The 17584-nt window shown below is 45.9% G+C and overlaps 1 protein-coding gene across 2 annotated transcripts in view; it reads right to left on the minus strand.

The window, feature by feature from the left end:
• Positions 1-8596, minus strand: part of RPAP1 (RNA polymerase II associated protein 1) — a 52610-nt gene extending 44014 nt beyond the window's left edge. The window contains exons 1-3 of one of the 2 annotated variants that reach the window (XM_066631728.1): positions 8376-8596; positions 3863-4008; positions 2987-3079 (exon numbers count right to left, since the gene is read on the minus strand). In XM_066631728.1, coding sequence (XP_066487825.1) covers positions 2987-3079; positions 3863-4008; positions 8376-8565 — 429 coding nt within the window. In that variant the 5' untranslated portion in view covers positions 8566-8596. Of the gene's footprint in view, positions 1-2986; positions 3080-3862; positions 4009-8375 lie in introns of those variants that run through there. The other variant, XM_066631737.1, reaches the window with a different exon arrangement.
• Between the last annotated feature and the right edge of the window lie 8988 nt (positions 8597-17584).

Here is a 17584-nt window from a genome sequence, read left to right on the forward strand (position 1 = left end):
AACATTCAATACCACCTGTGCTAATGCAGTTTACTCATTAAAACAGCCAGAAAAGAGTTATGTTTATCTGCACAGACTGCAATTCAACAGTTCGGCATAAAGTAACTTTAAAATACTCATGTCCTGTCCAGAACAGGTTGAACACATCCCTAGTTAGATGAACCACCCTCTAAGGGTGTAATCCTAAGTGTGACTTGGGCCAGCACAAGTCCCTTGTGCCAGCCCAGGAGGGTCACAAACGTGCCGTAAAGCACGTTTGCTCCTTCTCTAGAGTCAGCTAGGCTGGCACAGAGATGTGTGCCGGCCTGCAGAGGCTGAATCCAGCCTCCGCACCAACTTGGGCAGGGAGGCTTGTGTCGGCTGAGCTCGGCTGATGCAGGGGTCTGCGGTGGGTGGGGAGGAGGTGGGGGAGGTGTTTCGGGATGGGGGAGAGCAGACGGAGGGTGGTCCCGGGGGCGAGCAGGGGGGCTGGGACTCGGTGGATATGCCGGATTCTAGCCCCCCATTACCAAGCAGCACAGAATGGCAAGCTGCTCCACTCTCCTCTGACTTATGCCACCTCCAGAGGTGGTGCAAATCTGAGGAGACCCATTGGGGCTGCGGTAGCTTACACGGGGGTAAGAAGAAGAGTTTCCCCTTATCTCTGACTGAGCCACTTTGGGCCCCATCTTGTGCTGGATACAGCGCAGGCCACTTGGCCTGCCTGTTCCAGCGCAAGGTAAGACTGCACAGCACAAGAACATCCACCTTGTCTGAACTGACTTTAAATTTGCTGACCCTCATCCAGCATTTCATTTCTGGATCCAAGACCACCAATTTACCACTTCCACTGTGTCGCCTGAATCTGGCTGGAAGAGAAAAGCAGAGGTGGTAGACCCCAAACTTCTGAATTACCTCACTCAGTAGTTTCAGGTGCATGTTAAACAACAAGAGAGAGAAAACTGAATCGCTTAACAGGAATGCCCTGGGATGAGCAGAAGTCTTTCAGCACCACTTTTTGAAATTGCCTATCCAAATAAGAGCAGACCCTCAGCAGATCAGGAGCAAAACCACAGGAGATCAGCTGCTGATCTCCAACCCAAGCAGCCTATCTAAAAGTATACCATAACTGATAGGACTGAATGCCACCAATACATCCAGGAGAATTAACTAGATAACGCTTCCCCATCTGTCTCCAGCACGTCATCTGTTCGGATGACCAAGGCACACTTGGTGCCAAAACACAAGACTGGACTAAAACGCACCCAGATATTAAGACACAACAGTCTTTGAAATGCTACAAAGACCAAACCCCACAAAGTGTCCTCAAAACCAGGCTCTGAGTTTAATCGTTTTAATGGGGGATGGCGTCATACAGCTTCTAATTTGCACTTTCTCATTCTCTGCTATACACAGTGAAATGTATTTCTTTGCTATAAACAATGAACAAGGCAATCTGTACACTTCTTGGCATGGCAGAAAAGAAACCATCTGGTTTCATCATAGGTAAAGTCTGGCTAGCTTGTTCCACCCTGATGTGCACAAGAATTTATTCTGGGTGATTAATGTGCAAGTCTGCTTATCTGAGTGTTTTGCATTTCTGAGGAAAAAAACTTCACTGACTTGGAAAGGCCATTTCTGAAGAGCTGGGGACTTCACAGAGCAATGATTTCACAGTAATAAATTGGATTAATGATGCTTAACAATCCCTTTTAAAATTCACAGGGCGTTTACAGTCAGGCTCTGTCACAGACTTATTGACTATTGATAAGGAAATCAGGGAAAGAAGGCATGAAGCAACTTCACCTTCAAGGTAAAATACCACTACACCCTAAAGTTGCACAACCTATATGAACACAATTAACTGTGTGAAAGAAGGCTCCAACCTGCACAAAAAGTTTCTGGATTTGTAACTTCACTTTTCCCTCAGTGAGAGCAAAAACAGCTGCACACAGACAGAAACCTTTTTGTGCATGCAGAAGAAGAAATCAGATCTTGGTCCATTTCCCTTGTCTGGAAATAAAAAAATGGGGACAAAAAGTGTCACCTTTCCTACAGAGCAAACCAAGACTCTAGACTACCATATTCTTAGTAAGGAACTTTGCAGCATTCTAGAAAGCCTGTTTTTTTATTTTTGCCACATTTGAAATACTGCTTCTGACCACCAAACCCCAAGGATACTGTAGAGCTGGAAAAGGTGCAAAATGAGCAGAGAGCTGAAGCACCTTCCCAACAAGGATAAGATACAATACCTGGGGCTTTTTAACTTGGAAAAGGGTGGCACGTTTAACACTTACAACATCCTGCATAATATGAAGAGAGCTGAGAAAGGGATTCGTTTTTCTCACAGTACTAGAGCCAGGGATCACCCAAAGAAACTGACTGGCGTGAGAGTTAGGACACACAAAAGGAGGTGCTTCTTCATGCAAGACGTAATTAGTCTGTGGAACTCACTGCCACAAGATGTGGTAATGGCCACCGACTTGGATGGCTTTAAAAGGGGATTGGACAAATTCACAGAGGGCATGACTATCAGGACTATTAGTCATGACAGCTATGTGCTACCTCTGGGTTCAGTGGCAGTATGCTTCTAAATACCAGTTACAGGGGAACAATGGCAAAAGAGAGGTATGCCTTCCTCTATGGCTTAAGGGCTTCCCAGAGGCAGCTGCTGGGTCACTGTGGAAAATAGGATGGTACACTAGACAGCCCTTTGGCCTGATCCAGCAGAGCTTTCCTTATGGGTTTTTTTTTTTTAAAGTATTTTCCTTTACAAGAACTTCAGGCATGCCAGTTGACCAATCTCATAGCCTCAAGTTGCCTCCCAGGATACAAACTCCTGCACATGCTCTCCTTATGTTTCCGAGCCAGTCTCTCCAGGTGCTCCAATAAAGAGGCAGGCACCGCTAAACAGAAAGCAGCTGTAAATTTGGACGGTAGAGAAACTAGCAAGAGCAAAGTGACATTTGAATGGACAAGCAGAATGGAGGGGGTGTCTACTGCTTACCTCGGTTGTTATTTCAGACCTGTGAAAGGCTCTGGGGAACGGCTCTCCAGTGAAGACTGGTGTGGTCACAGTGGCAGTACTCGTGTCATGCTCCTGCCGCAGACAAGGAGAAAATGGGTACATGCATGCAAACACTTGTATAATTCAGCCTCTCTCTCTCTTGTGCTACTACCAGCGTCTTTTACTGACAGTTTTGTGCAGCTGCTTTTGGTGTTTCTTTCTGTGTATAATTTTGTGTGCTGGGCAGTACTTTCTGGTGCTATGTTCTGCTTCTAATCTGATACTTTATATTGTATAACATTATAATGTTTACCTTCTACAATGATACAGTTTTTGTAAGGTCTCTTGCACAGGTGCAAGTTGCTGAACGACCTTCCACCTTGGACCACATATACAAAGGTAATCAAAGCACAATGAAGAGGGTCTGAATGAAGCAATCAAGTATCCAACAGCCTGCGCAGCAAGTGTCTGTTTACACCACGAACAAGAGACTATTAATGAGGGAATCAGGTATCCTGCAGCATGGTGTCTGTTTACACAACAAAGCTCTTAAGAGGCTCTTAATGAGGCAATCCGTCTCCAGTAGCCTGTGGAGTGGTGTCTGGTGTGGAATGTCTGTTTATACAGCAAAGGCACCAGGTGGGGCTGAATGTTCACATAATGACCTGACTACATAACAGGGATCAGAGAAGGTATCCGCATCCTTAAGTGACGCACACCTGAATTTACTGCTTTATACTTTGTGACCCACATTGTGTGCCTCCTTATGGAGGGGGGATACAAACTGAATATAAATATTTATCTATAGTTTTCAGTGCTTCTCAGCAATATCAGGATTCTTAATTCATTATTATTGATTCAAAAACTAGGACACACAATTATTTTACTGAGGACTGCTGTGATGTGTCGATCACCATGATCCAACTGCTCCCCTGGATCCACATCAAAGTGAACACGAGTACTTTTAAACTTTGATTTCTTTGGAGGAGCTGGTGTCAGAGGTGGAGGTACATCGGGAAAATCTGAAAAAAATGAAAAGAACAAAAATTACATAAGAACATAAGAGTCCTGCTGGACCGGGCCAGGGGCCCATCTAGTCCAGCTTCCTGTATCAGACAATGGCCCATCGGATGCCACTGGAAGCTCACAAAATGACATGTATCCTGCTTCCAATTCTTTTCACCTGGTATTCAGAGACAGGCTATCTCTAAAATCTGGAGGTTGCATAGTCATCATGACTTGTAACTTGTGATGGACTTTTCTTTCAAAAATTTGTCCAGTTCTGCTTTAAATGTATCTAAGCCAGATGCCATCAATAACAACAACAACAACTTTATTTTTACCCCGCCTTTCTCCCCGAAGGGACTCAACGCGGCTGACAACAGGTTAAAACAGATTAAAAACATAACTTAAAACAAATAAAAACATATTAACCCATATCATAAAAACAGCAGTCAGATAAAAAAAGATCCTGTGGCAAGGGGTTCCACATATTAATTACGCAGGTATCAGCAATCCATAGGCACTTATCCTCTTCCAAAGTTACAAAAGCTCCACTTGTCTACTATCTTGACAAGACTTGACAAGACACACACAGAATTCTCACCTTTCCCCTTTCCTTATGCAAACAATGTATGCTCATAAGAGAGAACACTGCAAAACCACTAATGCTTGTATGCATTATTTTTAACGTTAAAGTGGTAACATTTGCGTCAAGTTACTTCTGACAGAAGACAGATTAATCATAACATTAATGCAAAGAGATACCAGATGGCCTCAGAAATGCTTTAGCAACTTGAATGCATACAGGTGGAAGAAACAATCGAAAAGAACAGGATAAAGTGGGTAAACCACAAGAAAGCATTCTGCTGCAGTTACAGAAGCGAACAGATGGTGAGTGATGTTGTCATCAGCAAAGATGGCTCCTTAGGTCGTTTGCTCCTCATATCCACCAGCAAAATCTGCATTCATGCCCAAATTAGCAGTCCGTTTGGATCGAACCAAGTGGCAAGCACCACTGAAAACCATGCGCAACTGCAAATAAAGCTAAACCACTGAGAGATTTCCTTAAGCCTGGTCTGCCTCTTAGTTCTATCACTGATCAGGCATGTAAAATGGCTGTTGCAGCTACAGATTCTACACAAACACAATCTGCACCTTCTATTTTAACAGCCAAAAATTCTAGCACCCAAAAACCATTAGACAGACTAGAGAAGAGAACTCAGTTTAAACATCTGAAATTACAGATTATTTCTCTATTTTTTCTGTCCATACAGTAGAGTAGCCATTTTTAACCAATGTCTCGTAGCACACTGGTGAGCTGCAAATGGTCTACAGGTATGCTGCAGGAGTTTGGGGGAGAGTCATTTATCAGTAGGGCCATTGGGGGATGTGAACCCCCCACCACCAGCATGGAGCGTGTTGTCAGATGTCAAAAAACTGATGGTGTGCCTTGACAATTTCAGTGCCTTGTCAGTGTGCCACAAGACAGAAAAAATTGAAAATCACTGCAATAGAGGTTGTGGGCAGCATTGCTCTTACTGAAACCCTCAGCTTGCAAAAAAAAGTTCAAGTGAATGTTGAAAAAGAGACTCCTGCTGGGGATAAGCTAGATGACCTTAAGAAATGAACTCATAGAAACAACGAGAGATTTTGTGAGAATCCGGAACAGGCAGAAGAAAACCCTCTTAAACCCTTTCTGCAGTGATAGATAGAAAGTTAAGACCTTTATTGGCATACATAACACAAACACAACAACACAACAAAGAGAACAACAGTAGTGAGTACAAGCCTATGATATATGATACATAACAACTGGGTAGATGGGACTTGTCAGCCTAGCAAGGCAGCTCATCTAAGAGAAGGAAACTCTGACCTCAAACCTCCACTGCCTTGTGGCTACATCCAGTTGTGGAAAAGGCTTCAGGAGTCAACCTCGAGGCAAAATCAGGAGCCGGAGTCCCTTAGGCAGTTCATGGCTGAACACAGTCACGTTCTGGCAACTCCTGCGACGCCGCTGGAACCAACCGTATTGGCTTCTGCCTTTCCATTGGACCATTCCAGCGACGTGGAGAGGGGGGATTTGCTGCATGGGTAACAGCCTATCCTCCATACCTTCTTTACCCAGGCTTCGCGCACTGGAGAGGACACTCCAACTTCGCCATACGGCGTCGGCACAACACGGGAAGCAGCAGTTTACCAGTTATAAGTCTTTGCTCGATTGGCGTAGAGCATGACGCCAGGGGCTGCTTCCGACGGTGGGAGAGATCATTGCATCTCATTGGGCAGCTACCGCCCGCCTTAAGCTGGGCAGTCCCCAGCCAGTAAGGTGTTGCCTCGCCACGGTCCGTTAACCTCATGGGGTGCGTGGGGTTTAGGGTGAAAACCGACAAGCGGATCGACAACTCTGCACCATGCAACAGAAAACAGAAAACTACTGCCCTAAAGCTGGGCACCTGGAACGTTAGGACAATGACACCTGGCTTCTCTGATGACCTGCAAGAAGGGATTGTCACTCCCGGATTGGCCTTTTCAGCCACACTAGACACTGTGCCAGAACCACCTTTCAGAGCGCAATACCATAGTCTTTCGAGACTGAAGGTTGCCAATACAATACAATTTGTCCCATATAAAACATAGTGGCCTAACATATAAAATATACTGGATAGCCTCTCTTGGGTCTACTTGCCACCATCAGCTACAGATAGACTGCCACTCTCTCGGTGATAGGACTGAACACATCATTCGGCTGTTATGGCTGATCACCGCCATCAAGAATTTTGAAACTTTTTTCAACACTGAGGGTAAGCAATAATTTAATAATAGCTTAATTTTTTCCATATCTGGAAGACCCACCTTATTAACCAGGATGGGCATTAGATAGGTGGAGCGGGCGTATTATGCCGAGGACAGTAGAAAAATATATGTGGAAGAGATTCAACCGACCCCATGTTACAAGGGCAGAGACTATCTTGATAGGGAGTCTTATGATACCTCCCAACTGTCACCCTTGAGGGAATAACATTGAACCTTGCCAGGGTTATGGCACAACATTCTATGGGGTCTGTCAGTGAGGAGAGATAATAATAATAATAATAATATACAGTATTTATATACCGCCTTTCTTGGTCTTTATTCAAGACTTTATTCAAGGCGGTTTACATAGGCAGGCTTATTAAATCCACGCAGGGATTTTTACAAATTGAAAGAAGGTTCTTTCTTTCAAGAACCACTACATTCAAGGTGTTACACTCCGATCTGGTTTCACATTCTGGCCTCCATCCTCCCACGCTCCGAGCAGATGGAACAGCTCAGCTGCAGCTTGCCAGCTGCTTCAAGGTCGCACGGTGCCCGTGGCCTCGAACTGGCGACCTTGTGGATGTTAATCTTCAGGCAATGGAGGCTCTACCCTCTAGACCAGACCTCCTGCCCAGATTATTAACAGATATTATTAACAGATAGATACTGTTAATAATAATAATAATAATAATAATAATAATAATAATAATAATAATAATAATAATAATTGCCATTTTCCCTAACTGGTATGGGATGGAATAATATAAGGGTGAGCATACCTTTGTTTCCTGTTCATTAAGATTTTGAATTTCAATATTCAACAGTCTGACTGTGAATGCCTGAGAATATGAACACATGTACAGATGGTCTAGTGAGATCCCTATTGTCCTTTCTGCAGTGTTAAGTTGGATGAGCAACTCCCAGTTTCCCCGCTGATTGTTTGCTTAGGGAAATAGCTCGTGGATCGTGCTACTAAAAGACCATCTAAAGTCATAGTGAAGCTTACATTAGGTTCTTTGTTTTACATAATCACTGGATAGAAAGATTCAGTCTCGGGTACGCAGAGCATCAGCTTTCTGCGTATCAGAAGCTTTCATCGAGGGACGATAACAGTGTAAGCTGAGAAGATGCAATGGAAGCCAAGTGTTGGCCACACATGGTGTCACCCAACGTGGGTGGGCCTAGCATATATGCTACTGAGGCATAGCCTAGACTAAGTCACACGATGAATTGTGCCATACCAAGTGTGGGCAGAGCAACAGTTAGAATAGTGATATTCAACCTTTTTCATTTAACACCACACTGACAAGGTGCTAAAACTGTCAAGGTACACTATCGGTTTTTTGACAATTGACAACGCACATTGTACTGCCAGTGGGGAGCTCACATTCCCAATGGCCCTACTAATAAATGACCCTCCTCCAAACTCCCACACTACACCTGCCGACCATTTGGGGCCCACTGATGGAAAATCACTGGGTTAGAATGTCATTAAAACATACAGTACGTGTCAACCCACAGGTAGGGAGGATATTTTAAATGAGCAATGCCTACTAAAACAATAATATGAGAACACTGCAAGTAAACTTACCATCTAGTGTCACTACATCCTTGCTGTGCTGCAATGGGGGTATCTCATCATCTCCACTACCGCCATCTCCTCTTCTCTTATCTGCTTTCTTGACAAGCTTCACTGCTGGGGAAGTCTTTGCTGCCAGGAACAGGTTCTGGAATCTCAGCAAATCTGCCTCCGATTCCCCTGGTTTTGGCCTGGAGAACATCTTCCTCTTTAGCTCTCACTGTCTTCCTCAGGAGAGTCTATAGCTTACCTGCTGTGGGCACAGATAAAGGAAATAAATGAAAGGCCGGGACTTAGGAATCTTGTTTTATAGTTTTTCATCCGATTACAAACATCCCCAAAGACTCAAAGATTCTTTCTTCAGTACTTAGACCCAGTGGTGTCACTAGGGGTTACGGGTTCCACCGGCTGGCACGTGCGGGGGTGTGTGTGACATCACTACTACCAAAATTGTTAAAATCTTGGTATTCTAGAATGATACGATCATGTTATATATCATTTGATGCATAATTTCATTCAGAATACAATGAAACAAACCATGTTGAAATATCTCTATTCAATAAAAAGTTATAGCCAAAAAAAAAATCATCAGGGGATAGGGCAATTGTGCATCACCATGCTCACCGCCTGGGGCACTGCTCTGCCCGCTGCATGGGAGGAGGTCCATCGTGGGGGTGACACAATGGCCTCTCAGACTGGGTTATGCAAACCCTAGCAACACCACTGCCTAGTCCAGAACAATCACCTGCCCTTTTTGCCCAGGTATACTAAGCCATATATGATAATGCTATGATGAGATAAGGACCATGATAAGGACCAGAACCATAGGCCAGAATAACTTCACATATTGTTTATAAATATGTCTTTTGGCTAGACACGATCTCTAGCCAAAAGGAGAAAAAAAAAAGAGCTATAATTGCTGTATAAACTGCTATCTCAGGAAGGCAGCCAAACATGCCCCGCTCTAATCCCCCTGCCTTTGATTTGACTGCTGTTCTAAAGCATTCCAGCCTTTTTTCTGAATTTCACAGCACAAGCACTTTTTCCCCAAGTTATTTATGGAACTCTTCGCCTCAGCAGGGGTAGCAGTAAGCGCATTTCAACCGCCTAGCCCACTTTTGATGTGTAGAACAGCACTACAGGGGCGATAGAGACCCCGTGTTTGATACCCTTCAGAAACAGGCTTCAAAGAAGACTGTAGCACAAATTGCAACAGCTCATAATGTAAACAGACTACTTTTAATCAAAATAGTCTTCCAATTCCCCTCTAATGGCTTCCTCTGGCTTTGTCCTTCTTTCAGAACAAAGTGAGCCGTGCGAGTAAACTCACGTACGCGGGAGTCTAGAGGTCCTTTATTTTAAGGCGTGACTCATAACTCCCAAACATGCAATGAACAACAGACGCCCCTGATGTCAGAGCATCGTACACTGGCAGAATGGAGCACCACAGAACAGTCAGAAGGCAGCAACATCAATCATTCTGACAAACAAAACTTTCATCATCTGAAGGGGAAAGCTTGCAACTCCCGAAGTCCAGGAGAAAAGACACCTGATGCTTTTACCTGGTGTGCGTCAAAGGAAAGAGGAAATTTTATCTCTTAGAATCAGACTGAGACCCGGTTCAAATATTATGGGAAGTGAGGGGAGAAAAATTTCACCATAGCCACGTCCTATGCCACTCCCCATATGTTGTGGAGAAACAGCTCCACCTATTTTTTTTTTTTATTCCACCTATTTTTACATGATGAATCTCCTCACCTCCCCACCCCATTTGCTGCTCACTGTGAAATAGATCATGCAGGGGGACTGTAACTGGCCTAAAATCACCCAATGCACTTCATGACTGAGTGGGAATTCAGGTCTCCCTCAACATTCTAGTAGCATATGAATCACCCTTAAGGTACAATCCTGCACAAGACTTGATACTTTGGGTACTGATGCCCAAGTTAAAACACAAAATTCACCTGTGCTGAAGTGTACGTCTGCCTTACTCATCACTTGGGCCTTTAACATATACAGATACAACAACGGTGAACTTGGTCCCCATTTTCACATGCTTTAAAAAGGCGAGTGCTGAGAACTACATGTTTTAGGACAGAGGTTCTCAAACTTTTTAGCACCAGGACCCACTTTTTTAAAATGACACTCTACTGTGACCTACCTAGCTTTATGAGACTTTTTTTTAAAAGGTGACCTAGAAAGAAATGATTTTTTAAAATTCATTTTACAGATCACATTTTATTTATTTGCAAAAAACTCAATCCATTTATTGTAATGAGGCAGCCCTAATGAAAAGCCTCAAGACTTGAGGGGCTTAAAGCCCAATTCTCTTACTGGACCTTCGCCAGTGCTGAGTGTCACAAATGTGCTGTAAGGCATGTCTGCGAACCTCAGCACTGGTCCAGCACTGGTGCTAGCTAGCGCCAGTGGACTGCAGCTGCTCTGCTGCTGCCTGAACTGCTGGGCAGCAGAGAAATAGGTGGGGGCGTGGGGGGAGGCAGGGAGGAGGCATTCCAGAGCAGAGCAGGGTGCAGAGGAGGTGTGCCAGGGGAACGAGTGGGGTAGGACGGACTGGAGGAGCTTTGCTCCTCCATATCCAGAGCCTCTGTGTTGGGCTGAGGGTCCAACACGGAAGCCCTTGATTCTATGGCAGCCCAAGGCCATAGGCTTGATTCTATAGCAGCTGCAGAAGCAAGCAGCCCCATTGTAGGGCTACTTGCTTTACCCGGGAGAAAGGGAAAAAAGTCCCCTTCTCCCGAGGAGCAGCCAGCAGCTGCCCTGTTGCATGCAGGATGCTGTGGCAGCTGTTTCGGCACCATGGCAGTCCCGGCACAATGGGCAGCTCAGGATTGGGCTGCCCATTAAGTGACCCAGTCTTCACCTGCCCCCACTACTTGTCATTGATGGTCTTGGGGAAAAACACTAGAAAAAAAGACACTTGGACATTTACCTCCCTATGTTTACACAAACTTGCAGACTGGAGGAGCTAAGCTCTATGCAGCTATCTGATATCTGAACAGCCTCAGGGCTTGAGGCAATTAGTCAGCTGATCCTGTATTTTCATTGGAGACTCTGCAGAACCCACCAGAAATTGGGTCCTGACCATCAAGTGGGTCCTGACCCACAGTTTGAGAAACACTGTTCTAGGGCACTACTTTGTTCTCAGCCATTAATACCAAAGTACACAGCATTGCACAAAAAACCATCCTAAATCCTTCCTTATTCCCATTACCTATTTTATCCATTCTCAATTCCATGTTGACAATAAATCACAAGAGCCAGCACATTTGCAGCCTGAATAAAGCCCAAAGGGTTACAGACATGTTTGCCTATAATGTGAGCCACAGTACTTATGGATTAGCTGTCACATTCCCACCATCCACCCTGCAAGCTCTACTGGGAACTTTTTCACTTCTGCAGTGGTTCTACCTCCACAGCTGGCAATGCCAATCCGGAAGTTTCCATAGGCCATGCATTTTTAGTCCCAGGTTTCAACCACATCATGATGGTGATGTTACCATGTGGTAACCAATAAGGTTCATTTGCCTTATATTGCCAAGTCAAAGGGCGACATCTCCCAACAGATTAGAAAAGCCCAAGGAAACTTCAGATGCCCATTTAGAAGTAAAGAATCAGCTACAAACTTGCCTCATGGCAGTGCCAATGCCTCATGCAAGGTCAGACTCCACTTCTAATTAGTGTCGAGTCAAAGAAATTCTAACCAGAAGGCATCTGTTTGCCCACATAAGTGTGCATGTGGGTTTTTTTGGAAAGGGTTCTAAAATTTCAAGGGTAAAAGAACAGTACTGGGAACACTTCCACTTCCACACAACCATCAAATGCTAATTTGTAAGTGAAATGCGGCCCTTGCTCTTGACATTCAACTCCACTGGCAAAGAAAATGAAAATATACATAGAAAAAATATATATACAGTATGAATAAGGAAAATGTATTATGGGCTACAGGAACCTTGGCGAGATGTTCCCTTGTAAGGGTGTAAAGTTGATCACTAGTGCAAGTCTATTTGCAAAGTATTTGGTGCTCTGTACATTGAGAAGGCTTTGAAATGGTAAGGGCATCCAAACTGGCATGTTTTCAACAACATGAAACCACATATGGACGTGCAAAGCATCCCTTGACCTGTCACCCAATTTTGTTTCATGGACCTCACCACTTCGGGGTTTTCCTACACCAAAGTTTAATAGGTGCATTTATGCTTATTGGTCATATAGTCTACAAAGCAGTTTCATTTTCTCAGGATTGGGTTATAAATAATGCCATCCCTTCACCTCCCCATCATCACCTTTTCATTAGCTTCATGCAAGGAGAAGAAATGCCAGCAAGACAAAATGCCACCACTGCCTGCTGGCACCTCTTTAAGCTTGAACTGTGCCCCTTGAACTACAAACTCACCTGGGAGGGAGGGGGGAAAAGGAAAGGCATATCCACGCCCCCTTCCCTGTTGCAATGATCTCCTATTGCTTGAGTTTATGTAGGCTGCTCTGCGAGCTTCCCTGGCCGAAGGGTGGTGTACAGATGCCTTAATGAACAGGATTCCAGGAGCACTCACAGACCTAAATCTGCCGGGGGGGGGGGGCAGCAACATAAGGAGCTAAATGAATGTGATCTGGTGCGGGGAGCATGCCAAATTGTTGCACCAGTTTTGGCCTGTGTGACTGTGGTACACATCTCCAGAACTCAGCTAAAGCCAAAGGACCAAATCTAGACTATTGTATATCAGGGCCCAAGTAAAGAAGGTAATCTGAGGTAAAGAGGGTAATTTGTACCTAGGCCCAGGGTCAAAAAGGGGGCCCAGGAGCCAAAGGAGGGGTCCAGAAATTTCCTGGGATCAGACGTTTTCCAATCTCACCAGGACTCACTGCCTGTGTAGGATGCTGGGGGCACTACTGTAGGCATGATAGTGGCTGCTACTGCTGCAAGCCATATCTGCTGGGCCAAGGAATGCATTCATGACACTCCTTAGCACAGTGTCAAATCTGGGAGGAAAATGGCCTGCTACAGTAGCTCTTTGGTGTGTAGATCCACTTGCCACTAATGAGCGTATGGGAGGTCAGGGACACAGCTAAGGGACTACAGCTGCTGCAGAACATAAGAACATAAGAACAGCCCCACTGGATCAGGCCATAGGCCCATCTAGTCCAGCTTCCTGTATCTCACAGCGGCCCACCAAATGCCCCAGGGAGCACACAGATAACAAGAGACCTCATCCTGGTGCCCTCCCTTGCATCTGGCATTCTGACATAACCCATTTCTAAAATCAGGAGGTTGCCCATACACATCATGGCTTGTACCCCACAATGGATTTTTCCTCCAGAAACTCGTCCAATCCCCTTTTAAAGGCGTCTAGGCTAGACGCCAGCACCACATCCTGTGGCAAGGAGTTCCACAGACCGACCACGCGCTGAGTAAAGAAGTATTTTCTTTTGTCTGTCCTAACCCGCCCAACACTCAATTTTAGTGGATGTCCCCTGGTTCTGGTATTATGTGAGAGTGTAAAGAGCATCTCCCTATCCACTCTGTCCATCCCCTGCATAATTTTGTATGTCTCAATCATGTCCCCCCTCAAGCGTCTCTTTTCTAGGCTGAAGAGGCCCAAACGCTGTAGCCTTTCCTCATAAGGAAGGTGCCCCAGCCCCGTAATCATCTTAGTCGCTCTCTTTTGCACCTTTTCCATTTCCACTATGTCTTTTTTGAGATGCGGCGACCAGAACTGGACACAATACTCCAGGTGTGGCCTTACCATCGATTTGTACAACGGCATTATAATACTAGCCGTTTTGTTCTCAATACCCTTCCTAATGATCCCAAGCATAGAATTGGCCTTCTTCACTGCCGCCGCACATTGGGTCGACACTTTCATCGACCTGTCCACCACCACCCCGAGATCTCTCTCCTGATCTGTCACAGACAGCTCAGAACCCATCAGCCTATATCTAAAGTTTTGATTTTTTGCCCCAAAGTGCATTACTTTACACTTACTGACATTGAAGCGCATCTGCCATTTTGCTGCCCATTCTGCCAGTCTGGAGAGATCCTTCTGGAGCTCCTCACAATCACTTCTGGTCTTTACCACTCGGAAAAGTTTGGTGTCGTCTGCAAACTTAGCCACTTCACTGCTCAACCCTGTCTCCAGGTCATTTATGAAGAGGTTGAAAAGCACCGGTCCCAGGACAGATCCTTGGGGCACACCGCTTTTCACCTCTCTCCATTGTGAAAATTGCCCATTGACACCCACTCTCTGCTTCCTGGCCTCCAACCAGTTCTCAATCCACGAGAGGACCTGTCCTCTAACTCCCTGACTGTGGAGTTTTTTCAGTAGCCTTTGATGAGGGACCGTGTCAAACGCCTTCTGAAAGTCCAGATATATAATGTCCACGGGTTCCCCCGCATCCACATGCCTGTTGACCTTTTCAAAGAATTCTATAAGGTTCGTGAGGCAAGACTTACCCTTACAGAAGCCATGCTGACTCTCCCTCAGCAAGGCCTGTTCGTCTATGTGTTTTGAGATCCTATCTTTGATGAGGCATTCCACCATCTCACCCGGTATGGATGTTAGGCTGACCGGCCTATAGTTTCCCGGGTCCCCCCTCTTTCCCTTTTTAAAAATAGGCGTGACATTTGCTATCCTCCAATCTTCTGGCACCATGGCCGTTTTGAGGGACAAGTTGCATACCTTAGTCAAGAGATCTGCAACTTCATTCTTCAATTCCTTAATAACCCTTGGGTGGATGCCATCAGGGCCCGGTGACTTATTGATCTTTAATTTATCAATGAGGTCTGAAACATCTTCTCTTTTAACCTCTATCTGACTTAATTCCTCGGTCAGGAGGGGCCGTTCGGGCAGCGGTATCTGCCCGAGGTCTTCTGCCGTGAAGACAGATGCAAAGAACTCATTTAATTTCTCTGCCATCTCTAAGTCTCCTTTTATCTCCCCTTTCCCTCCCTCACCATCCAGAGGGCCAACCGCTTCTCTGGCGGGTTTCCTGCTTCTAACATATTTGAAGAAGCTTTTATTATTCCCCTTAACGTGGCTGGCCATGTGTTCCTCATAGTCTCTCTTGGCCTCCCGTATCACCATCTTACATTTCTTTTGCCACAGTTTATGTTCCTTTTTATTCTCCTCATTAGGGCAAGACTTCCATTTACAGAAGAAAGCTTCCTTGCCCTTCACAGCCTCCCTAACTTGGCTGGTTAGCCATGCGGGCACCCTCCTGGATTTAGTGGAACCCTTCTTTCTTTGCGGTATACACCTCTGCTGGGCCTCTATTACTGTTGTTTTAAGCAGCCTCCATGCACTCTGAAGAGATTGGACTCTTTTTACCCTTCCTTTCAACCTCCTTCTAACCAGCCTCCTCATTTGAGGGAAGTCCGCCCGTCGGAAGTCAAGGGTTTTTGTTAGAGATTTGCCTGGTATTCTTCCCCCAACGTGCACGTCAAAACGGATCACAGCATGATCACTGTTCCCCAATGGCTCAGTAACGTTTACATCTCTAACCAGGTCCTGCGTACTGCACAATATTAAATCCAGAGTCACCTGTCCTCTGGTGGGCTCCGTGACTAGCTGATCTAAGCCACAGTCATTTAGCACGTCAAGAAATCCGGTTTCCTTATCGTGACCAGAACACAAATTGACCCAGTCAATATGAGGATAATTGAAGTCCCCCATGATTACAACCCTGTCCCTCCTTGTCACCTCCCTGATCTGTTTCCTCATTTCAAGGTCCCCATCAGATTTCTGGTCTGGAGGACGATAGCACGCCCCCAGTATTACATCGCTGCACAAGCCTGGTAATTTAACCCACAGAGATTCTACGGTGGAGTCGGACCCACCTTCAATCTCTACTTTGCTGGATTCTATCCCTTCCTTAACATAAAGGGCCACCCCACCTCCAACACGCCCCTGCTTGTCCCTCCTGTAGAGTTTATAGCCCGGTATTACGGTATCCCACTGATTCTCCGCATTCCACCAGGTTTCCGTTATGCCCACTATGTCAATATTTTCCCTTGTCACCAGACATTCCAGTTCTCCCACCTTTGCTCGTAGACTTCGGGCATTCGCATAAAAGCATTTATACACGGAATGCCCCAGGATGGGCTGCTTATTCGCTCCTTTGTCCCCGCATCCTCTCATTGTGCCAAACCGTCTATCACATCCCATCACCCTACCTTTCCCAATTTCTTCTCCTACCCTGCCTTTTTCTTGTTGTTCTCTAACCTCCCCATCCTCATCCCATAGGGATGAGGAGTCCCGAACCGGATGCCCCTCGGCTCCTGTCGGCCTTCCCCCAGGGATCAGTTTAAAAGCTGCTCTGCCACCTTTTTAATGTACATTTTGGTGTACAGAAGACACTTTCCAATCCAGTATGAGCCTAAATACAATGAGGCTAACTTTCCACAATGATCTTCTATATTTAAAATATTTTAGAGAGACTTAGGAGTGTGTTGGATTTTCTGTAACTAGCAGGCAACACCATGCAAGCGGGTAGACCTGGGCTCCGCATTGCAAAGTCCAGTAGACTTGGGCTCCTAAGATTATTCTGGCTGTCACCTCCCCCACTGTGTTTTGCACACACCCCTTTGGGAAGGGGCACAAAAGACACTTTGTACCCACTGATAAAATTCCTCTGCTGCATATAAAGGATTGTGCCTTGCAGCTGTTCCCCGCCCCCACAACTTTAGGTAACTCAGGCTGCAATCCTATGCACACTTACCTGGGAGTAAGCCCCAATGACTAGAGTGGGACTTACTTCTGAGTAGACCTGCATGGGATTGGGGTGTCAACCCCCTAAGAGCCCAATCCTATGCATGCCTACTCAGAAGTAAGTCCCACTCTAGTCAATGGGACTTACTCCCAGAAAAGTGTGAACAGGACTGTAGTCTAAGTCATGTCATGCTTGTTCCAAGACTCCGGCCCTGGAGCCCTGCACGGTTTGGCCCAGAGAGGTACGGGGGGAGGGAAATCTCCTCTGCACATGCTCAGAGGCACTCCTTTCCTGGTCGGTGGAGCCCAGGGGCGAAGGGGCCGCTGCCACTGGTCCGGCGCGGGCTGCAGCTCCGAGAGCGAGCGCAGCATCTCAGTCGCGGCGGTGCTGCCCAACTCACCTGCGCTGCGCGGCGGCTGCCCGTCCCGCTCATCCTCCAGCGGCACCAGCCGAGCAGGGCTCCCCGCGCACGGCTCTCCTTCCGCCGCAGCCAGGAT

The sequence above is a fragment of the Tiliqua scincoides genome, chromosome 1 (assembly GCF_035046505.1).
Source record: "Tiliqua scincoides isolate rTilSci1 chromosome 1, rTilSci1.hap2, whole genome shotgun sequence".
Classification (NCBI taxonomy): Eukaryota; Metazoa; Chordata; class Lepidosauria; order Squamata; family Scincidae; genus Tiliqua; species Tiliqua scincoides.